We start from the raw sequence: 25,666 nt of genomic DNA, 5'->3' as shown, positions 1-25,666 counted from the left end.
GCAAATTAACTATATTGCAATTTTCTATTCGAAAGCACTCTTTCAAAGTCGTGTACGTTATATGGAATTTTTCACACGCAGAGAAGGAAGTAACCGAAATTTTACAGTAACACAGTTAAATGGTTGTTATGCGGGTAGAGGAGGAGGGAAAGGAAGGGGGAGAACGCTATCTCCATAACGATCGATTTCCTTGAAGCGTGAATTTGCGAATCATCACCGACGGTTTTACTATGGCAGCGATGCGGTAGTGAGACGGGACCGAGGGTGGAAAATAGTAGAGGAGAGATAGAACTCGTTCGACTCCATAATTTGACTCGAAATTGCTTACTTCCGGCGTAGTTACATACTTACGACAGTGTAATTGCATACTTATAGCAGCGGCTTTCATCTCATCTCAGCTCCTTCAGCTGAGTAATATAACAATAATAGCTGTTATTATCGTCATTATAGTGTCTTAAAGATTGTCGTATATCCTTTAACGTTGAAGATCTTAAAAAGTAAAGAGCTCATCTTTTAGTATTTGACTCGAAGTATATATTTCTTTAATACATTCGTTATATAACTTCATTTTTTGTAACTAATTTTGTAATTATATAATTTTTTATAGTTAAAAATATTAATATATATATTAATATATTAATATTTTATATAATATGTATTATATAAAAGTACTTAATTAATAAAATGTAGCATACTCTGGTAGCGAATGTATTATTGTATATGTTCACAAAGAAAAATTGAACTATTTTTTAATATTATTTAAAATGTGTTTTTCGTACTTTATTTTTTAACAGCTAATAAAATTGTGGTGTATAGAAATGTTGATTTTCGGTAAAGGCGTTCGCGCACAGTGATATTTGTGAATATCAAAAGCTGGATAACAAAGAGAGAGAATTACACGATTCCTGAAATAATTACTACTTTATTATATACGAATACCATTCATACGTCGCAAGTGAAAAATATTATGTATTCGAAGATCGAGAAGGGAGCCCGCTTATTTTCTCGACACATTTTATTATGTAATATAAACTTATGTGTTATACATCGCTACATATGCTTTGGCTTAATCGCTAGTCCTATCGGCTATCCTTACGGCTAGAATGCACAGTGACTTGTACAGAATCATCATCGTGGCACTCCTCCACTTACTCCTCCATTGATCTGTCATTGATTTGTCATTGTCACGTAACGCTGGTAACGCGGGAAAGAGGAAAGGATGAAAAATGCACTTGTATATTACATCGAATAAATATTTCATGAAAAATAAATCTCGCAAAGAATGTACAGTAATTACGTGTGATTGTCGTTCTTTCTAAAAATAATAGACCGTAAAATTGCATTGTACATACATAAAAAAAACCGGAGCATTCATAATTAGTACGTACAGTTAGATATGCGATTGAAAATACACATACATAAGTATTCGTGATACTCAGATTGCAAGAAAAGAGTAAAATTTTGATCGAGGATGTGATCGAATATTAAACTGGGACAATACAAAAGAAAGATTTCGAATTATTGTAGACTCTGACGCAAGCGAACTTTTTGATTCAGCTGCATCGAGAGACGCAAACGCATCGAACTCAAAACACTTTTATCCACGAATTTATTTGCATCGTTATTTTTCAAGCATATCCACTCCTCTCCTCTTTCCGTGTCACAGAAGCTCTCGTGTCACGAAAGCGTTCCCGTTTAGTTTACAAAACGTTTATCCTTAATGCATCTAACTGCGAGACGGCAACGGCTCAGTCCTCCTTACTATACATATATGTATATTCTTATGTGCGTGTATGTGTGTGTATTATATATACCGAGAAATGAAAAGCGACTCTCTTATCGCGGTATTGTTCCATGACAGATTTTACAATACGCCGACTAGATTTCCGGTCTCAAGGATTAGTCTGGCTTGATATTTTATCTCAACCGCGCGCGCTGCCGTTGCCGCAACGACGGCTTTCGAGAGATTCTCCCTGGCGAAGATCAGCCGCTAATTATTGCGATCGGGTTTTAACGTAATACGAGAACATCATAAGTACCGTCGTAATTAAGGTTATACCCCCGTCGTGTGCTTTCTGTATTCGCGCTTGAAAGGTAAACTAAAGAGCGGTGTATCATCTCGCGTATAAAACGCGTGCCGGAAACCGTTGTAATTTCCGAAGTCAATTCTTTCTTTCGAGAAAATTTCTGCGGTGCGGTCATCTCGTTTTTGTACCCAGTTTTGTCCGGCAGCTATTATTTCCATCATACGAGAGCTTTCTACATATTTTTTTTCATTTAGAGATTACGTTTCGCATGAAAAGCTTTAATGTAGCTTGGAAATTTAAAGAAGATCTTAGCACGAGCAGAAACTGTAGGTATCTGTATAAAAACGATATATATCATCTTACTTTATATGAGTATTGTCCAAGATGTGCGGATTTTTCGTACCTTTATTCAATGTCGTTTAAAATACAGTAATAGGAAATATAAGATAATTGTGGAAGCTATTACATTACGATATATCACACGGCAATTTGCGTTTGAAAAATTTTTACACATAATCGAGCTCTCCCCGTGTTTATCCATTACCATCGCGAAGATTGACTTTTCATATCAGTTTTCAGCCGGATGAACAAACGTATAGATAATATGCGGCAGTATACGAGTTTGTACATTTTCCGCTCGTACCAATTTTTTTTTCACGCAGCATGCTTATATTGCGCGTTTCGCGGGAGCCCCAAAAACGCAGCAGGGAAATCATTACTATTACGTCACGCTCGAAATTGAATTTAAAAATTTACATGATATTTAATTACAGCAGCACACAAAGCAGATACAATTTATTTTCCTGTCAAAATTAATATTTCAATTGAAATAAAAAGTTGTTATAAATACAGAGTTATAATAAATATTTTAGCTATGTAGGCTTTTATCCTCGTCGCACATTTAGCGCTAAATACAACCGTGCATTTCACGTGTAGATTGAGTGTTGTTCGTTACCGCGTTTTTTGTATTAAACAAACTATGACTATTTTTAACATTTAATTTAATTGATTATATCAAATTTTACGATTATTTAGTCGCGTCTAACACTAAACGTCCGACGAGAACAGCAACCATGGACGCTAGATATGAAGGACAAGCCGTGCGTCAACATACGTCGCATACGGAATTCAGCGTTGCACCCTTAGATCTGTCCACCAAAGCGGGATTGCTTCTCGTTCATTCTTATAACTTAAGTTACGTGTTCTCCATTCTCCATAATATACCGGGGAACAACGCCGAGCTCCGCGTCGCGAACGCGATTAATACGAGCCTAATAATTAACGATTAGACGTTAGTTATTAATTATTATTGTTAAATTTATGCCTAAGATATAATACACTCACCTAAGACGTACCTGATGTGATATCTTTGTAAAAATTTCCCTACCACGAGAGACAGACGAGAGAGTGAGAGAGATGCAGCACTCTCGATGACGATGGGGAGAGAAAAAAACATTTGCAGAATCTGGTCTGCAGGTTTCTCCGTCGATATTCTTCGTCGATGCTGTCGCCGAGCGAGGAGACGCTTCGCGAAAAACATCCCCACGCGAAAACATTGTCTGGGATTTCGTGCAAGCGCGCATCTCGTGCTGAAAATCGCCCTGACGTTTGTTCTACGTGGGCAGCGATCTTACTCTTCTTTAATTCGCGCGAAATATTTTAATTTTCCCAACATTTGCACAACGTTTCGGAATTGTATGTTTCGCAGATTTCTCGAAAAGGATATTTTTTGGCAGTAAAGTTGTAGGAAGAGACAAGCTATATAATAATTAACTAACAAGCACAGGATTATTAAAGAAAAATTAATTTTTAACAAAGATTTTGTTTAAATATTAACTTTGTTGCTACCTTCAACTTTATTTAAGAAAGTCCAATTGCAAATTTTGTACGCGACTGTTTTCGTTCCACGATAGAAAGTAGCGAGACGATAAAAATTTCGTTTTAAGTAACGTAGTACGTTTCGGAAATGCCGGGTTAATCTCGGCGAGACTCCGGTGCTGCACGCGATGGTTAAATTTCACCGAGAAATTCTCGCACCATGAACGTGTAGCTCGCCGATCACCGCACTCGTACCACGGTCCGTCATTTGTACTGGCGATTAAACTGTCAGCTTAATTGCACCTAACGTTTTTCTTCCGGAAAGCCGGGGGCCAATTTCCCAATTATGCCAAGGCTCATTTCTTTTTTCGATCGCGTGCAAAGACAAGGCGTGTTATTACCTCGTTCCGACGGTCGTTAAACTTACTTTTAACGCGAGTAAAGTCAGTAACTTAACTTAATTTTCAATAGCGATACATCATAACATAGACGTTGAAGTAATATATAAATTAAGGGAATCTGCGATTTTTCTTTGACACTTTCGAAGATGTATCAATATGTCTAAACAATTTTATCATCTGTCATAAGATTAAGCTGAGTTATCACTAGAACTCTGTAACTCAACCTGTATTATCAAAACAGATATTCGAGATAGATATACATGTACTTTTTTGCTATATGTTGCGGTATTTTCGCCGTAACAAATTTGACAAACAATGCCGATTGTTCAATTATTTCGAAAACAAACAAAAAAACAGATCGAAACGCCGTGCGCTCGGAGTGAAAATCGAGTCTCAAACGCATTTTAGCGATACACGCGGAAACGCGATACGACGCGAGTCAGCTATTCGAATTTCTCTTTGGCAATCTTTGTGTTTTCAATATTCGTGGTCCGAGTGATACATGCCTACATATATGTGTACGTATCGCACGACGGACGTGACATCAAACGACAATAAATGCATGCGAGTAAAATAAAGCCGCCGTACATATGATAATGCTTCTCCGCTTGTTTGCCGCGAAAATATGCGATGGTTGCGAACACTAATTGTAATGAAATATATTATACCGTTCGATTATGTGACTCTACGCGCTGGCCTTCCTCGTCACGGCCACTCGTTATATCAAACAGGATTTAATAGCAATGGGATTACGCGAAATTACATCGCGCACGATCATTATATATAGTCGTCTGCGTAAATGCACACGATATATTGTCGTTCGATGCCAATGTAATTCGCTGCAACAGTTACTAATTCTTTTACCTTAAAATATCAGATATTGTTTATGAATTTTCGTGTAACGCATATTGTCAAACCACGCAGATCGCTACTCTTTCTAAAGTACGGCATATAAATGCACCCCTAGTCGTGTCGTTGCGGTATGACTACTGAGAGAGATATAAAAAAGATAGCCTCTTCTCCAGCCTCTATATCATTTTCCATCCAATACATTAAATTTTTCATATTTAATCGTATTCGCGTCCCAGCGTGCGTTTCTCGCATAAGTGCTCCTCGCTCGTCTTGCCCGTCTTTGGCTTACACGACCTTTCGTCCGTGAGCGAGTCACTTTGGTACACGTGTTCGTGGAAGGGGACCGACGCGGACGATGACTACCAATGATAGTCGATGATCGGCTTACTCTCCGAGCATGGATTGACGCTACCGCACCATTTGGTCTCCTTCAACGGCGGACACGGTGCGCCACCCCGGCGCGGTTTTATCGTGATTTTCCGCGTTCTCTGGGTCTCGCCCACCCCGCAGCTGCGACTGCACGCGCTCCACGGGCCCCATTCGCCGACCTTGCAATCTCTCGGTGCACCTAGAATCACGAATGCAATTATTCCACTCGAGCGGATGAGCGAGTCCATGTCTAATCTCGCGACGTGTAGGGAAATCCTCGGGGTAGATAACCGCGATCTTCGGAATTGGTGGCCGCAACGAAAATTGGAGAAATTTTCTAGCTTTAAATTTTGCTCAAATAGTTCTCTTATTATAGAATTTAAAAAAGATATTAAGAATTCGAGATTTAATTACTTGATATCAATAGGAGGGGGTTAGTCTAGTTCAATTAAAAAGTTGAAAAATTGCATTATAGCGTTCCATTAAACTTTAAATTAAGATCGATTCCGTTTTTTTTTTAAGAGTGTTAACAGCTGAATCGATATGCGATATTCCTGGAATTAGATGAATCGTATCGAGTTATCGATACTAATTTATGATTTTGATAAATTTAATGAACAGATTTGAAGAACTAATCGAATTGGTCCGCTATTTTGCAATCTGATAATTATTATCAGCTCGAACAACGTACTGTTATGTGCATGCGAGACTCTCGTACACGAAGAAAATTCTGCATCAGTACGGAAACCGGAATAGCGGACAAACGCGAGACAGAAGGTACAGGGTGGAGGCCAACGCGAATGGTAGAGACAGGAAAGGATGCGAGGGGGAGAGAGAGAGAGAGCGCGGAAGCGCTCTTTGATCATTTACGCGGGAAATATGGCTATTGAGAGCGCGCTTGGCTTTTGCATTAGCTACCATCAATAAAAAAACTGCACCGAGGGTTTGTCCGGACCTTCCGTTGCACCGTGTCGTTTAAAGAGTTAATTAGAGGCTCGATTAGATAGCAAAAGCGAAGGGTCTACGAAGATTTCAAAAAACATTTTAAATTATGCCCGTAATCATCGTTCGCCGGATTAGTGGAGATCAACAGGGTGGTTATCAATAGCGTCGCAGCGGTACAAAATATCGCTAGCTGTATTATATTGTCTCACCGTATTTTGCTACGGGAATAGAGAGAAGCCGGCTTTGCATGATAATATTATTATTCTAAACTAATTAAATAGAATCGGATAATGCTATGCCCAAATCCGATAATCTGATAACGCCCAAATCTGATAATGCGAATCATTGCCTTTATAACTTATAGATGAGAATATGATGAGTAATATGTTATTATAAAAAATATTATAGAACTCAATTATGAATAACAAAATTTAGGATTAAACAATATTTGAACATTTTTATCGCACTTACGTGTTCTAACTCGTTTGCCTTTGGATGTCAATCCATGATGCTTCATCCTGAATCTGTGTTGGCGCTGATCCGCCGTGTTGGTCACGTTGTTCACGAATGAGTAACCCGTACTCGACACGTTCGACACGTTGGCAATCTTCCTCTGGATGTCCTCGTAGATTTGCGCCTTCTGCGTTTCCGCTGTTTGCCTGTACGTCTGGTAATACGGCCAGTCGGACTTCCCTGTCTCGCTGTATCTCGTTTTACCGTCGACGGCAACCTTCGATGTTCGCGGTATCGCGGTCGCGGTGTACCTCGGTCTCTGCAAAGCGTATGACGTGGCGATGCTGTTGATGATCGCCGCCTTGTTGTCCCGCGGAACGTCCGTCACGACTTGCTGGCCGCTCCCGGTCGTGCTCCAGTATCTGTTATCAGAGAATTAAAAGATGAGATTGAGAGGAGAATCGGGGAACTGTGCGGTTGTTTTTCAGAGAAAAGCACAGAATATAAATTAGTTAATTAGAATAAAGGAAATTGAGAATCTAGAACCGTGGAATTCACAGAGATTGAAAATTCGCAAAATTTTCGAAACTTCTGCAATTAACTGGGGTGCAATTAAAGGTATATACCTATTATATGTGATAATTCACGCAGCCTGCTCCACGATTACTAACATTAATATCATCGATTATGTTAATGTTATTCGCATACAATTGTTCTTGTTACGATGCACGTGTTTTGATGGGCCGAACGCATCGAATGCTTTAACACGAATCGACGGAATTTCCATTACTGTCCCGTCCATACACTCGCAATCAATACTCGATGAATATACATGCAATCGGTCGATGTGGTGCAGCGGAACGCCACAGTGTAGACAGTGCCTAGACAGTAATAAGTTGGACGAGCGTGTTAGGTAGCAATTACTAAATGGAACTGGCCAGGTATTAGTGGCGCGCTGAACTTGTCGGACCCCATTTGCTAAACATGTATGCATTACTTGTATAAAGCCGGAGTAATGCCTTCGCGTCGCGAGATGAAGTTGTTAATTAATTATTCCCGGGATGATAAAATTCGCGAACTCGCAAATAACAAAAGTGGTCCGCGCTCAATATAGTTGATTTGTCGACGAATTAATTCAACCAATATTACAATTGCAGCATCGTTAAAACTTACGCTTTATTTGTAACGGCCAAAGATCAAATAAATTTGCTTATAATTAACGGCCGTATATTAATATCTAGTCCTCATGCGAAAAGCTACATTTTCGAGAAAGAATATATGTACAATTAAAATATAAAAAAATGGATCTATGTATTTTAGCTATTGTTCTAGGCAGATTTATCCACAATTTGTACTATGATAAATAATAATAATAGCAGGAAACAATAAACAATAATATATCGTATCATTTTATATTCTTTCTCTCTCCTCTTATGATATATTAATATATATTATTTAAATATGACAATTTATTTTAACATCTAGAGATTTATTGTGGTTCGTTAGTGTATTTGAGTTAGTGCTCCGGTTAGACGATACCTTCTCGATTTTCGCAGCACGAACTCGCCGAGACAAAATCGGTCATTCGTTATGAACCGTCTACACGAGTAGTCGTGTTAGTTCTCGCCAGTACGTACACTCCGACGAATCGAATTTAGCGAGCTGAGCGAAGGCGTGTGGACGCGCGAAAACAATTTCGAGAATTGATTTACGGTTGGCATGTGGTACACATAAGAGAGACAGGATCAAGGGGGTTGTCGGACGGCAGTCCCCAAACTTGCGTTTCACACAAGGAAAACTTATTCATCGTGCGTCTCTCTTCCTCCCTCTCTTTTTCTCTTTTCTTTTCTCTCATGATTCTGGCAGCCGTGGAGAATTCACTCTTTATGTATTTGCGCGCAACGAGATTTCATCAAAAGCGTTCATTCTGGATACAGGAAAGCTACATCTCTCGGTGCGGATAGGACCGGCATCGTTGGTCTGTGATGTTTGCGATTTAATTGCTATAGCGATTCGCAAGGAAAATTTGCAATTTCGAACGCAATCGATTAGAAAATTCCGTTTAAGAGTATGGTAATTACAAATTCCAGTTGTAATTTGTGACCGAATTAAGCAATTACGCTTTGCAATATGTAGGCAATGCATATGCAATCGATGCACATATTAGTCCGTGACAGAACTACGAGACCGGAGTTGTCTAGTTATCACGGTTATTCTCTAATTACAAATTTCATTGGCCCACTTGCAGAGCGAATAGATAGACGAGATAAAATAATATTCCGCACGTTTTCACAAATCTTTTCACACATTCTTCATCAAGAATATTTTATTACTTGTTAATGATTCCGTTGCCCGAACTTGTAATCTTAAAAGTCGTGTGTAAGACCGATAGTCTGCATTGGTATTAAATACGCTGGCACGGCACGTTTAGTATAATCGTATTTTCTGCACGATAATTTGCATGTATGCAGATCCGGCATAAGTTTACTTTTTCCTACGCTTTAATATTCCTCCAGGAAGTTCTGGCCGCGCGCCGCTAAGCTAAGGGCCGAGCTTATAGGTCGTCATAACTTTTTAATTAAACTGACCTATCATTACTCTACCGCTGTCAACCGAAAAACCTAAATAAACGCACGAACCTCATTTGCTCTCCGCGGAACTTACTTGCCTGATTGCGAGCGGGAAAAAGCTATAGTTTTAACATCGCGAATACGTTTGAGTTGTATTCGACCGAACATTCGAATGTCAACAATCCCACTCGATCGTCGTGCCTGTGGGGCGTGGAACGACTCGTGGAATTTTACAGGGCAGGAAATCGAAGTATATTTGGATCTAATCGGCGACATTCTTGGCTCGATCTTCGTTATACCCTACCGAGTTCGTATAACGACATCGTCTCCGTCGATTATGGCCACGTCGCGCGTCTACAGGAAGTTTGGCGAAGTAGGGTAAACAGTATATAGTTGCTGGCAATCAGTATAGTCATGGGCGTGGGGGAGAAGCACAGGAAATTGTCTTCGAGCGTTATTACCTTACTTCGTAACAAGAGAACACCTTTTGCGGAAAACTGAGATAAAACTTCTCTAATCAATTTCTTTTTTAAAGAAATCAACAGAAATTTATTAGGCTAATATATCTCCGATCAAAAGTCTCTTAAAATTAACGTCAACAACAAAAGAAAGAAATACGAATTTCAACAAATCTCCCCCATTTCCCGAACGATAATGTATATCAGCTTGTTTGAGGGTTCCCTTCATCGCATGCTGCCTGCTTTATATCGATTTCTATTCTTCGGGCGACGAGGAACATATTTGTTGCCATCACCTTCCAAAATAACGAGCCAAAGTGCTCCGTTATCACGGGCGCCAAAACTTATTGCGGGTCGTTAGACCCCATACGAAACCGTAGTCATTTTATTTCGTGGTGCGGCGGTGAAAAAGTATCGCCGCTTTATATACACGCGTGTATTCTCGAGTTTCGTCGAACGGAAACTGAAGAGCTGTTGACAAAATGACGATGACATGTAACGTCATCGCGGCAATTCGCGCTCTTATTAGGATTTCGATCTGTCGCAGCATCGCCGATGCGGTGATTTATTTTAACGTCGTGCTCGTTGGAATGTACATACGAGCGATGGACTTAATACGCGGGAGAATGCGATACAATGGACGCCGGTGAATTAATTGCGCGCTAATGCGTTTGCATTTGACGGCAGGGGGACTTTGAGCGTTAATACATGCACTTCGCTGTTGGTCCGTGGATTTTAGTTCCATTGTACCGCGATCTCGTTATGCATTTGTTCGCGATATGCATAATATGCATATTATTCTACGAGGCCGCTAGTTTCGTCGATATATTTTTTTAACCGGGCTCGAAACGTGATTTGCGATATCGCGAATTTCGCAACAAGTTTTTTCCCGCGAATAATTTATTCTCAGTTCGTTTAGGTGGCTTATTTCGCCATAAATTAATTATTCGCTTTTCCGCGCACGTACGCTCATTCTATAACTCGGGAAAATCCGAAGTGCAATCAAGACCAGAAAAAAAGAGCAGCTCGGATTTCCAGAAATATTCAAGAGATACGTGCATGATATTGCTCAATATGAGTGGAAACTACGGCGGAGATTTTCCAACATTACGACAGTAATAGCATTTACATTTTGGATTATGCGGACTGTTTCCGCGACTCCGTTCGCGCGGATTATCACGGAGCTCATGAGAGATATGAAAAAATGTTTTAGAACATCATGTCTCACACTCACACGCACACGCGCGCGTACGCACGCACGCATGCATGTACGTGCCTAGTCGGAAATCGCACCACCGAAAGAAAGACATAGAGTGATTCGCTGCAACATCACCGTGGATATTTTAGCACATCATTGACACTGATAGATTAAGATACGCGGAGGGAGGCTATCTTTCGGACGAAACGAGCGTCTTGGGCGAGCGAATTTTAGTTTTAGTTTCTTTGACCTCGCGTGCGCCGCTGAAAAATGCGCGCGTGAAAATAAATTGCCGGTGGCGGAAAATAAATTACCGGGCGCATTACGATTGCCGCGTGTTCGCGATTCCCTTTCCCTTCCCCGTCTCCAGTAGTGAACGCGGAGGCGAAAGGCAAAAGGGATGCAACGGGCGATACCGCCTAGGCACGTCGTTCGTTATAGTTACTTCTTGTTACACTCACTCTCCGTTTATCGCAGTAAATTCATTGGAACGTGCCGTATGCCAGTTCACAAATGACACCACCACGTTGGCGCAATGGGGATTTACGCGGTCGTGCATGCCTTTTGCGATGTGTACGCAACCATCATTCTCCGGTAATTAACTTTATGATTGCGCGAAAGGCGTAAATGCGCACGCGAGTTTAGCGTTATTGAATTCACGGATATCCGTAAAGTCTCGCGGTATTCCAGCGTGCGGTTAACGCATCGTATATTCTTGAAACGCGCTTTGATAAACTTGATTCCTGATTCGTTCAACTGCTCTAAAATTTCCATTGGTTCCACTGATAGTTTTATGTTCTTATAATATACGATACCTACACTGATCCTTTATAGATTTTGAATACTGTTTCCTGCTTTATAAGAAAAGCAGGAAGAATAACGCGAAGAATGGAGGCGATTTTCGAATCGATACCTAGCTTTTCGCGTTGTCGACCTCGTAATACATCAACTTTTCCTTCTCTCGACCTCCCTGTTCCCATACATGCGCAAACGCAAATATTCACCCACGGTGATACGATAACCGTCGAGTTTAACGTTGCTCTCGAGAAGTTTGCACAATGTAGTTTGACGGGTTTTTGACGGAAAATCGTCACTTCGATCGAATAAGATTTAACTGAGCAAAATAATCTCTTGTAGCGTTTTACGCTCGGCGTTTGTACCTTAAATTCGAATATGCATGCAACTGAGTTTACTGTAACGTCAATGCGTCCTGACGCACGTTCCAGCATTTATGCGCAAATAAATATAATGATACAATAGGGGAAAAAATGTTTCCTCGCAGAAATAATAACGGATGATGCAGCACGTTTCTTTCTTTTTATTTTTTATATGTTATTTGTACATTTTAATGGTTATCATACGCGAAATTGAATGCATAAAAGCGCGGCGCTGTTTTTATTTTGGTTTAGTATTTTATTCTATTTTCTCACGCCATCAACAAATTTCCTGACCCATTAATTTATTTGTGTGGTCGTACCTATTGATATCATACCTATTTGTGATTGTCAAAATATCGTAAAACATTGATGATGACAAAAGAGTGAAAAAACCATATTGTACCGTTAACAGAAATTTTTATCGAAACAGTTACGAATTATTTTCGTGAAAAGAATGCAATATAATAACCCGAATACACTATATGCCAAAAAGCGCACAATATGTGGCTTCAGGCGTAAAAACTTTTAGCTAAATTGAAATATTGCTGAACGAGAGATTTAACTTTTTATCACTAAATCGCAGTTACTGTTATATCGACGTTTTTGAGACGTTCAAAATCGATTTGCATATGTAATCATGCATAATTGCAGAGAAACATTATCACTATTCTTTCCTTGTTAAATTATTGTATATGTATTGAATAAAATTCAATACAAAATAGAAATTATTATTTTTTCATAATAAAAATTAATTTTCTGCAATTTCTAATACAATTCTATAAAAATACGGTACGAATGGATTTACAATTTTATTTATTATATTAACAAAGGTCAACGCTCTTCCCGCAAAATTAATATATGGTTAAATCCTTCGAAGAAATCAGCTCAATGGCTGTACAGTAATGAGATATATCGTTGTCGTGGCCACGTTGTTCCAACGAAACGACCTCCGACGAGTCCTGGACTAGGAAATGACCAGGATGATCCGGTCGTAAGATTTAATCTGTTAAGACGAAGAGCAGGAAAATAGAAAGATCGGAGGGTCTCCGTCCCAAAGTGGGGCAGCGGCAGTATCAGTGACAGCCTCGAAGGCACAATAGCAATTACCAGAAACGACGATCGCTCGTCGCCGAGTGGCCAGATAGCGTTGAATGGAATCGAATCTGCGGTAACGTTCCGAAGAGATTGGCTGCCCGGCAGTGCAGCGCGCGGAAGGGAACGGGAGGGCTACACAGATCGATCTCGAGTGTCATCGAACGTAAGCTTTATCGATCTTGGCGAAGCCAAGCGCGACAGCCGGATATTGGACGGATAAGGATACGAGAGGCCTATAAAGCGAATGCGGTCGGTCTTCACGCAAGGTGCACGCGATCAGCCGCCGATCGTGTGTATCGATTTGAACGCCCTCCGAGGCGTTTGTGGCCTTTTGTACGGCTTCGACCGGTTAATATACATCAGTTATCGTGCCTTCGCTACGTATAGAGAGGGGCACGAAAAATGCAAAGTGCCTTGAGACCACTAAAGGTATCTTTTGTCACAAATTTGTTGATCGAAGAAAATCACTTTTCAGAACAAAAATATCTAATGGTTTGAAGGCACTCTATGTAGTTAGAAAACGAAAAAAATATTGTACTATTTCCTTTTGAATGCCGCATGCCGGTTTGAATTTTAACTTGGTTGAATTTATGTCGGAACAAGACAACACATAAATGGGATAGTTGTAATATTAATAAGAGATAATACAACTATTGACACATCACGGTTACTTGAGAACGGACAATCTGATAAAAATGTAATAAAAAAGACTCTCTTTTTCGACACTTTTTTCGATCTTTTTGGAACAAAATTTTCTCAGAATCGCTATTTTTCCTCCATAGAAATATTTTTTCGCCACCTATATAATATTTTCCACGTTAATTGACGTTCGAGAAAAAGTCCCCTCTATTTTCCCAATTTTGTCGGACAGCTTGATCGAAATTGGAGGTCATGAAAATCTCGCCCAGCATGTCCGCCCCGGCGAAGTAAAACAAGTATAAAATGTAGGAGACAATATAACGGGGAGCAGCGCGTTATAACGTTATTTTCAGGTTCGTACGTTTCTCGCCGTCGTATAGTGTCGATGTTTTCCGTCGGTCGAACATTACCGCGAGCTCTGGCCGGATATTACGGCGAACTGCCGGATACGCTATACGTATCGCAGAAATTGTCGCGAATCAGGACGTCCGCGAAAAGTAATATCGTAATCAGCCATCGGATGTCAAATGTACGTGACTACTTGCGTCCAACTGTCCCGGATACGATGCGAAAAAGCTGATTGGCTGTTGACACGCTTTATTGCATTTTTGTGGCGCCCTAAGAATCCGAGGGAGAAAGAGAGAGATAAATTATATTTAGAATTATACAGATGTAAAAATATACAGATGTAAATACAGTACAGATAAAATTATACAGATGTAAAATTGTGTTTTTTTTGTATGTTGCAGTTCAACGTGGTCATCGTAGTGCAATTCCGTGCAGTTGCGCATCGTATCGGTGAGTGATAAATCAGAGTAATAAACTTAAATTAGGATTTTCGTATTATGTATAGAATTTTGATTCTCATTAATTTTCAGAATATGTTAGTGTACTAATTGTACGTGATTGTGGGATATCTTGTAGTACAAAAGAGTCTGATTATCACTTAATAAAATTATTTACGTTATATATAAATTATAGGAAAATATTTTCAATAATCCAGTTAATGTAGTCAAGAGATGAATATTTATTAAGAGATATTTATCTCTTGACTACATTAACTAGATTGAAAATATTATCTCATAATTTATTTTTAATTATGATGAAAGTTTGGTGAAAATTGCAATGGTAATCGATGAATAATTTCAAACTCGAATCTCAAAGGGCATTTCCCAGTTGCATTCGCGGGTACGATTATAAGAAGACGCAAGACGTCATCATGTAACATCATAATAAATTTGTATTTGAATCGATACACACCAACGAGGATCATACGACTCCCTCGGATGCGTAATATCGTTATTGATATTCAATGTCAGCTACATCATACCCAATCTGACTAGTTGCGTTTCGCGATAAATTGCATTTGTGGCTCGGGGGTGGCTTCGGTTGGCTTTTCCCGTTCAATAAACAAAACGAAAGAGAATATTACTTTCGTCGCATACATTTTATACATATATATTCTGTGACCGTCAATTTATTTTTCTTTTTCAAGCGTAAATTATATCTTTATCTTTTATGTATACACCAACTGCTTTCCTGCAAAGTAATAGCAGGAAAAATTATTTATACATATACAGAAGCATTATTTATATATAATTAAATCTATTTTGGAATGCACTTTTATTTTAAATTTTTGTAAGAATTCTAAAGAAGGAGGGAGTTAATTATAATTATCATAATTAGATTAATTATATTTCTATGAAAATTGTTTAGTAGTTATTATTAAACATTCTTAATTGAGCAGCAAGCTATACAAATTTTATATCTTGAATCAATAACGCGGTTAACATGATTTATTTCCTATTCTACGATCTCTCAAATGAAAGATTTTATTTCGGATTTGGAGATACAAACATTTTATTTCTACGCCGCGGGAAAGCGATCTTAAAACATCCCCATAAATTCTCTTTAAACTTTTATTTCTGTGCAATTGGGGCGAACGGTGTTGGCAGTAATTCACAGTTTGCACCTCGCCGTGTGTATTAGGAATAAAAAGTAGGCAATTTTATTAGAGCTAATTGAAGAGACTTGAGAGATGTTGTCGGGGCGATATAGAGAAAGTGGAAAGTCATGTTTCCAACGGATGCATTTTCTTCTAAAGGCGTATCAGGACGTTTTCGTTTTATTATCACGTAAACGTCATACGGAATTGTCAAACGTCACGGGGCAAGTCTGGCGATTTTTCCGAGTGTCGAGTAAGGACGACGTACATTGTGAGAAGGAGACTCGCGAGCTTCATATGACTCTCCGCTCGAGTTCTTCATCGTAAAAGTTAAAGAGAGAAATAGAGCGAGAAGGTGCATGTTAGAGGGACGGACGAGAAATCTCGTAAGGGCATGAAGGGGCACTGCTGGAAGGCACAGAAGAACGATCCGGGTTCGTGTCATAAAAGAGAGTGGTGAAAGGCTGGACGGATCTAGTCTCGGGGCCTTTCATAAAGTGAGAGGAAAGCAAGAGCGTCCCGGGAGGAAAGGTCAATACTTTGGTAGATGACAGTATTGGTCATTGCAAAGAAAAACGTCTCCGTGAACATGTGTTGCAAGCGAATTATGCATGGCAATTTAAGATAGAATTCTTCAAACTTTATTACGATTTTTAAAAGTTATTATTAGCTCGAAAATATTATTAGTTATTTCTTAGCACTCGAAATGCTGCCTGTAATTTGCTTTATTTTTTTTTATATCAGATTTTTAAATTACATCTCGTAAAGTATTTAAAATTCAGCCTCTTGTTTAAAAGATCCTTATTTATAATAATCAATATTATTTATCGGGTGAACGTAATTTCTTCAGGATGGAATATATTTGATGTAGATGCGTCCATTGAATACATGTATTCGTCACTTATACGCGATCCTTCTCTCATCGTCGGGAAGGAGACATTCACTATCCATTCTGTATCCCCCGAGCTTAAGAGCTTCGTCTCCAGGCGACGTCCCGGAGGAATTAAAACTTGAAGAGAAAGTATTAGGCAGCTAGGCTTAACAAACTGATTCGAACTTCGGAATTCTCATTCGGACCCTCGGCCTTATGAACCGTAGGTTTATGAGATAGTGTTTTCATTTATACCTTCTCCCCCGATACAAGAGTATCTTAAGAGGATACAGAAAGAAAGTGATACGAGGGATGCTACATCGTAAAAGGAATTGTATTACGAAGCTACAGTATCTAATGAACATAAAGACGCATTAGAAATAATGAAAATTACTCACTAGTTGCTGCTCTCTCATTTTTATTTTGAATTATTTTATATTCAGACTGTAAAATATACATAGATGTAGATTATTTATTGATACACGCGACGTCAAAAATATCCTATTTTTTTATTAAAAATAACTAATTACACTTTATTTCAATTTTCTCTCTAAAATTTCTCGTTTAATTTGATTGACCTATCCAAATTCGAACCAATCCAATAACGGCATTCAAAATGCAAGCAGGTAGAAGGGAGAAAAAGGGTGGTTCTTTGATTTTGAAGTCCACTTGCCAAATACGCGGTAAAAAGTGTGACTTTCCATTGCCGGTAAAAAAAAAAAACAAAGTAAAAAGTTCGCCCGGGCAAGGGGAAAGATGAAAAAGGTCGGTAAAAAGTGGAGGAAACGTACCTGTATCTCTGAGTGTCCATTTCCCTTCGTTCCTCGGCTATGGCTTCGTTTAGGTCCCTGTTCGGATCGATTCCTCTGGGAGCCTCACCGTTCGCTTGCAGATTGTCATTGCTAACGAATTCCACCTCGACTTCATCTTCATGATACGATTCGGTCAGGGTGTACTCGCGTAGCTGAAACAGCAATACAGCGAGAACGCTTTTAATCAATCAAATAAAAAAAAAAAAAAATACATATATCGTTTTCCGCACTGTGAAATACTGTGAGAGATGCATATTTATGAAAAAGAATAAACGGGCTCTTCGAGAATTCATAAACGTTTTATTTATCGTTTCATCTGACCTCCGTCACGCGCGCAATGCTGCATGGATTATGTTCGGGGGATAACACACTTTTAAACATGCTTTTAAACACCGGCGAGCGGATTTAAGAGAAACACTTTATTTCCGAATATTTGCCATATTTATCGCGACAGTATACACATGTGAAGCTCGAAGCTTTTCCGATTTTGCAAATGATGTAACGAAAATTATTTTACATGTTTTATCGATTTTCAGGCTTAGATGTAACTTCTGTTTGAAATCGAAATCGAATATCGAATTGACTCAATTAAGTGTAGCTTTTAGAGATAAACATTACAATTTTTTGCTCTGCGCTAATAACAAGAAACATCGTGATTTTTATATATAAGGGTGATTCAGATACACTTTCATCTACAGATCCCTTCAGCAATTTGAAGTAAACTTAATAAAAAATTAAAGACAGGTCTTAAGAACTTCCAAGATTTAATAAGAGATACAACGGGAGGCATAAGAATGTAATCCTGTTCTATTTAAAGATTAAACATTGACTGACCTTCTTCCTTTCCTTTTAAAAGTAAGTGAATTTTTCATCATCATAAACCGAAAGCCCTTCTTTTCCTTTACGATGAATTTTAATAAATAGGAATATACAGATATATTTATAGTAGTTACCGAAACTATAAGACTGAGAATCTCTCTTTCGACCGATAACAACTTATTTTTAGACACATGATATATATGAACATAATTTACAATATGTTGTTTAGTAACTAATTATTCTTTTAATTTAAAAAATAAATTGTAAGCATGCGTTTTATAAAGTATTTGGTTTATTTCTTCTAGCAAGACAAATATAACCAATTAGGCGAGAATGCATTAAACAACATTGTCGACTTTCTTTCTAAAGCATCGTAGGGAATGATTGGTAGTAAGGTGCTTTCGTGTTGCAGTAACGTTACGATTAATCACCCCCAGTGGTCAGCGGGGTACGACCGAATTAAAGCCAATGAGACTTTATGGTGCTTTACCGGGCAACACTCCGTCGTTTTTCTCCGTTTGCCCTTTAGTCCGACTCGTTTTTATTTTTTGCTGGAATTTTCGGAACGACGAACTCCTGCACTTACTTACTTTGTTGCAGAAAAACGACATTTAGCGAGCGAATAGACTATTTTGTATTTAACTGAAATACATTAAGCGCTTTCGGTTAAGTTTATATCTAAAAAGTTTCTATACGAAGGATAGAATTTTTCAGAGTCTGACGAAATAGAATATTTTTTAAAACTTTTATTTAAGTCACGGAGTAACAAGTGTGATTCCATATAATTTCAATGTATTTTTTACAGCTCTAATAAAAAGAAATAGCTGTAACAAAAGGAAGAATACTCATTTCGCTAACGAGCATTTTAAGACACTTTTAATCACGTTGCCGCTTATATCGGTCATTTATTCTTAATAAAGCTTATCATCGTGCTCGCGTCCCGGATGAATTAATGATATCCTTATATCGATATCCTTTTGGTTAATAAAAGTTGTAAGAACCGTAATTGTAGATAAAAAGCGAATATATTTTTTTTTGTCGAGTGGATATCAAAGAGAATTCATAATCATTGCTATTATGATAAAACTTTTAGTGGAGTATTAGTAACTGAATTGTTCTGTATTGTAATGGTATTTGTATGGAACTAGTTAGTCTTATACTGTTAATTGAATGGTATACTGATTTTATCGACATATTTTGTTTGATAAACAAATAGACAGTTCTATTGAATTATCTTATTAAGAACAATCATATCATTATTCGACAATAATTATTTCTATAAAATTCTGAAAAATATAGTTATACTTTTTCGCGATGTATCTTTTTCTTGAGATACTGATAATATTCTTAACGTTTACATAGAATAATTGGTCAATAAAAAAAAAATGACACTTTTTCTCGTATATCCATTTGGCTGTGGAGGTTGTATTAATGAATACTTCAACAGTTTCATCTGCTTGTTTGTGCTGTGAGGACTTTGAAATTGGAGCAAGCGTTAATTATTGTCTAATTAAATGTCGCGCGTCGAGCGATAGCTTCTAATCATGTTTCGGTAATTATTTCGTAAAATCCCCACGACGGTAGCGTTGATTCTATTCAGGATGCGGATGGAGAGCTAAATCAATAAGGTAGACGCAAACTAGGTAGCACGTTACGTAAATGTTATTTCTCAACTCAGCTTGCTACGTTGCTCTGATACAAACAATAGCAAACAATATGAAAAAATTTTTGTAAGACAGATATTCTTTGATTTTTAAAATATCACGATTAATTTGTTGAAAATAATACAATCTTTAGATGTATAGAAATTGTTTCTCATAAATAAAATCATATGCAATAATATTATTTGATATAAAGAAATTTGGACGAAAATTCCATGAAATATAATTCCATTATTCTATCATATTTTCATACAATAATATATGTGATATTTAATGTAAAGCAGAATTTAAATATTTTAATCTTATTTTTAGTTTTCTGTGTATTTAAAATCGTAATAAAATTCTATAATAAAACATTTAAATTTTATCAGTTTAATACATTTATTGTGATACATTTATCCGTATTTTTCAGAATAAATATGTAATATGCAATATACAAAAGAAATATCAATTATAAAACTTTTATAAAAGAAAGACAGAGAGAAGTATTATACAAAGATAAATGTTACGATAGAAAAGATGGGATAAATGTTGTTCTCAGTAAATGAAGTGCACCACTTTAATAATAAACTATAATCGAATACACTAACTATACTGTAGGTAACTACGATCCACGACCTCTCGCATCGAGAGTTCAGGAGATAACTCACGAGGAACATACTGAATTAATAATAGTCCAATTAATAACTCCTCAAAGCCCCTTGACGTGGTCTCCCAATTAATCGACGATAACGTACGTCCCCTTCGAGAATATCGAACGTTGAGATTGCTATCAATTATTAAGCGCGATACGAAACGCATATCTTTACTGATCACGAAGATAACGAAAAAAAAACGTGTCACTCATCACTTCGCGTGCAATCCGTTGAATTATCGATTACTTGATAATAATCTGTCCATTTGTTCAATCTTCGCAATTCAACATACCTAATCCCGGCGAATAAAATTCAGTGCGAATAAATGTCAGTGCTAACTTTAATTTTCCAAAGTATATCTTTGACTGTTATATCTTCATGAATATGTATTTTATACGATGCTATTACACTGCTATAACCAGGAGATTTCTTCTACTTTCAACTATGCTCAAGACTAATTATCTATGTGGTTTAAGACTTCTCCATTGTAGGCTGTTACAAAGGCGAAAATATAAAAATTCGTGGAGTTACCCGACAACCCGCTGGGAACAAAGGGTTAATTATTTTGTGGCATGACGTAAATTTACATTTTTTTTCCTTTCACGTACGAAAAGTGTGTCTGCGCTCTATGTACATGAAATACTTCCAAAAAGATTTTTTTTTGCTTTACCGAAATGTGGAAAATGTAATTTATGTCTCACGGTTCTTTTCAACGGCTGGATTGTTCATAATTTAACGGGAAAATGTTAGATATCACCTATACATATTTGTAGTACAGAGATTTGAAATTATGCCGAAATTATGATGATTTTAGTGACATTAATTACACTGCTAATTACAGATGTCAATGTATCGATAGAAATTTGCTTATCCGCGAACAAATAATTATTCTAATAGTTTGCGTTCTACCTATTTTGTACATTTTGATTCTACATTGATTTTTCGAATATTCGGAGCAACGATGTCAGCAATTAGCAATGATTGGCATCTGCATGACGCTTGATGCAATCGTCAAAACGTTTATAATCCGGGGAAATCGGCGGTCATGCAATTCAAATCAAAGAGGATTTGCCGCCGTTTAGAGAAATAGTTTGTATTCGTGAGCAGTAAAATGCAGGAATAATATCGTCGAAGTCGTTCCATTAAAAGAGCAGTTTAATCCCGCAAATGACAATCTCGTTTTTGTTGCGAGATCGTATGAAAAACCAATAATTTGTTCATTTTTTCCTTTTTTTACATGCAAGAAATTGCGCTAATAGAGCGAAACCTATCAGAGTAGTTAACGCAACCTGATTTTACACACACACACACACACGCACAGTTAGAAATAATGTATTTCGCAGACGAAACTCATTGTGTTATTTTCATATAAGCACAAACAGAAATATATAACAGTTATTCTCTAATGCACATAGTACTTTCTCCAAATCGTTGCTGTTTCATGCCAGGTCTCTTTACTCTTTTGACACTGTGCATGCTTGTTTGGAGATGGCGCTTTTGAAAAAGCACCCCATCGCGCACGAAGGGAAGAGCCGCTCAAACAAAGTCCACCTGGCAGCGTGTTTTGTCTGCGTAATAACTTTTTCGTCGGGAGGTTAGTGGTTTTTAGCGACGAGGGTTCGATCGCGGATACATTTTTCACGAGCACGCGCTGCCTCGGCGCCTCTCTCCTTTCTGCAGCCAAACGAGGGTGGCCGCGGGGACAAAAACCGCGGCTGGCGAATACGAGAGAAAAGCCCTCGTAGGGATAGGAAAGCAAGAGCGCGCACAGGAGCGATATTACCCCAGCCAAAACAAACCACCCGCGTAACCGTGGAAATTACCCTGGGCATACACAGCACCGCCGAGGTAATATCGAGCTTGGTGTAACGGTTGCACGAGGCCGCATGCTCGTTGCGTATTAGTGCGTGGCTTCGAACACGCCTATGTCGCCTTTATGTCTGTCCTGCCGTTTTTATGCGACTTTTTGCTCAGGAGGCGCGATATCGCGGTCGGCGGTCATCGCTTTCTGTTCGGAGCTTCCGATCGCTGAGCAATCGCGTTCCTTGGCTGGTTGAATCGCTACTTTCGAATGACTCAACTGTAGAAAGTTGAGGGAGAAATAGACAATTAAAACTATTTTCTCGGAAATAAATGTCACGAACGTGTAGTAAAGTGCATATTTCGAATCAGATCCTAATTCGGATCAGCAAAGAAATGCCTCTCTATAATAGCCGACTGTATCTATTATATCTTGATTTTCTTCGTTATCATCTTTAGTTATCTCTTATAGCTATAGACAATTAGTGAAAAAAATCCACATATAATAGGTACAGTCGGCTAGAGAGACATTTTAAATTTGTTGATTCGAATTAGAATCTGATCCGAAATATGCACTTTACCCTATTTCAAGCTTTGACATATTGAAACATTTCTAAATTGTGCAGTAAAACATTTATTAATGTGCACAATGGTAGTATTTTTCGTGGATTTTAATATGTATATGAATATACGCTTATCTTAATACCAGCTCGCTACTCTCGCTACTCTCGCTACTCTCTAATACCAGTGCGAGAGAACATACGTGGTATATGTTTGTTATCGTCCAGAGTATTAATAAACTTGGCATACCGACTATGTAAAATTACGTGCATTACCGCTATGACGCTGTAACAAATTGCCGCTGTAACTGCAAAGAAACGTTCGCTTGCATCATGTAATGCTCGCGCCATCGTTTCTCACGTGCATAAATCACACGTCGCTGTGCGAGATAAAGAGTTTGCAATGAGCATCACGCTTTTCCATTAACAATCCACGAGGACTGCGTAAACGCGTATTTTTTACGCTTTACCAGATATTAAATAAATGCGTCGCGATACTTAGGGATGAAGAAAACCGCTTTTTCGCTTTTTTTCTCCGTTGTGCGTTCTTAGTTTTCAATTTGCAAATTCCGATGTTTTACCATCCCATCACTGATTTATCTTTGAATTTAGGAATAGATCATTACGAGAAGTGAATGTACTAAATAATAATTTAAAAAGAAGGAAGACAGTTATCCATGTATAGGGTTTTACAATCCGCCCAATACTACTAATAGCTTATAACTCTTCAGAATATTAATTTTATTCTTTTTTTACTTGTCTGTATTTTTTTTACTCTTCCGCAATAATCGTATGCTATATGTTTTATCTAGAAATTGTTCACGCGACATTTTGCGGAACGTATCGTAATTTTGCAGCGTGCAACGCGAAAATCCCGCTGTATTTCTCGTAATGCTCTCTTCGATGCAATTCGTATTATACTCACTCCGCTCGCGGCACTCATTCTTATTTGTATCCGCATGTCGCTTCCGTCATGGACCCGTCTCCGCAGTCAGCGAGCGATTCGTGGTGGCTCGAAGCGTAGAATTGAAATCGTAACGACAGCCGAAGTTACATCTCTCACTCTCGTGCGATTCCCGCAAAACTCGATGTCCGCGCATTTCGAATCGTCGAATACAGAGAGTGCACTCTGGGAAACTAACTTGCGCGCAGGTGATTTCGAAGCTGTGAGGAAGGGGAAAGGGGAAGGAGAATTGAGGAGGCAGTGGTGGAAAGAGAAAGATAACCGCGCTGACAAGAATAATGCGATGCGGGACGAGAGAAGGAAATTCGAAACGAGAAACCTTTCGAACGATATATTATCGAATAAACAAATACTTGTATATCAAAATAATTGGTTACTACGAGAAATATTGCGTAATATGAGGTGCACGAATATTTAATATAAAAAAAGGGAAAGGGAAAGTATAATCTGTAATTAGCAGGATTAAACAAAGAGATAATAGAACTGCGAGTGAGGGAGTGCAAGAATGATAGGATGAAAGAGAGTAAATAAAATGAGGGTAGGAACTGTGGAGAGAATGGGACGAAGGGCAGTGCCGTGGGATAAATCTCGTCGCTATTTACGTAGGATATATATTTGTACGTTCATTTGCCGCGGAGTCAGATGTCGCAGGTTCGTGGATGAGGGAGTCACGAAGCGGGAGTAGACGGTGCAACAAGGGTTGGTAGTTGGTATCGGCCTGACTGGGGGGCGTAAACACAAATTTGAAAATTTTCTCCGGGGTCCCCCTCGCGTGCAAACGACACCCGCCGTTCATTAGCGCCCCATGTCGTCCGAAACCTAATCTACACACTCATACACGCATTCACGTGCGTGGGACACGCTTATAGGATCGATATATAGGACTGAATACGCAGTGGCGCGACGAAGGGCGCTCGTTATTTACTCGACAAACTCGAACAAATCGCATAAATTTGCGCGATCAGTTTTTACTCCCCGACGGTCATCCCGAGTATCGCCATCGATCCTCTTTGCTCCCCTTTCTCGCCTAAATTTATATCTTTATATAGATCACTTTAATTATTTTTATCTATATTTATTTTGCAATAACTTTAATATTAAATATTCAATTACTTTATATTTTTATTATTTATATATTTTCCAAGAAAAGAAGGAAAAGGAAGCAATTAAATTTAATAGAGCAATTTAATTGCCTCTTGTTATCACATTAAAATTTATATGTGTTAGCGAGTATGTCGTATTCATGCATCTTGTATTTCGGCGCATTATAAATACACCTGCGTCTCGGAAACGTGTACCGATAATTTGAGCGTATGTCAGGCAACGTTTGTAGCCATAGAATAGCATTTGAGTTAGCGGCGTTATTACTTCGCAAACAGCGCTGTAACTCCCCGAGTGAGCCATGACTTCGTCTCTCTGGCTCGTCTCAGACCTCGGGTAACTGCGCAAAGTTCTATGCATCGTGTTTAGACATCACGTCATCGTACAGTGAGAATATGTAATTACGCTGAATCACGCGACCTGAAAACGCGGACCAATGTTAATCTCCGAAGTAATATTCATTAATTCATTTTGGAAGACGTTAAGGACCTGGGAGACAGGTCTGATATTTTGTGC

The 25,666-nt window shown here is 38.4% G+C and overlaps 1 protein-coding gene across 1 annotated transcript in view; it reads right to left on the bottom strand.

The window, feature by feature from the left end:
• Nucleotides 1-902: 902 nt before the first annotated feature.
• LOC112460858 overlaps nucleotides 903-25,666 on the bottom strand; it is a 162,948-nt gene continuing 138,184 nt past the window's right edge. Inside the window, exons 5-7 of the mRNA XM_025025766.1 lie at nucleotides 17,590-17,762; nucleotides 6,884-7,287; nucleotides 903-5,666 (exon numbers count right to left, since the gene is read on the bottom strand). Of these exons, the coding sequence (XP_024881534.1) occupies nucleotides 5,458-5,666; nucleotides 6,884-7,287; nucleotides 17,590-17,762 (786 nt within the window). The 3' untranslated portion in view covers nucleotides 903-5,457. The remainder of the gene's footprint in view (nucleotides 5,667-6,883; nucleotides 7,288-17,589; nucleotides 17,763-25,666) is intronic.

The sequence above is a fragment of the Temnothorax curvispinosus genome, unplaced genomic scaffold (genome assembly GCF_003070985.1).
Source record: "Temnothorax curvispinosus isolate PA1 unplaced genomic scaffold, ASM307098v1 QBEX01010899.1, whole genome shotgun sequence".
NCBI classification, from domain to species: Eukaryota; Metazoa; Arthropoda; class Insecta; order Hymenoptera; family Formicidae; genus Temnothorax; species Temnothorax curvispinosus.
This window is presented reverse-complemented; position numbering and strand designations above follow the sequence as displayed.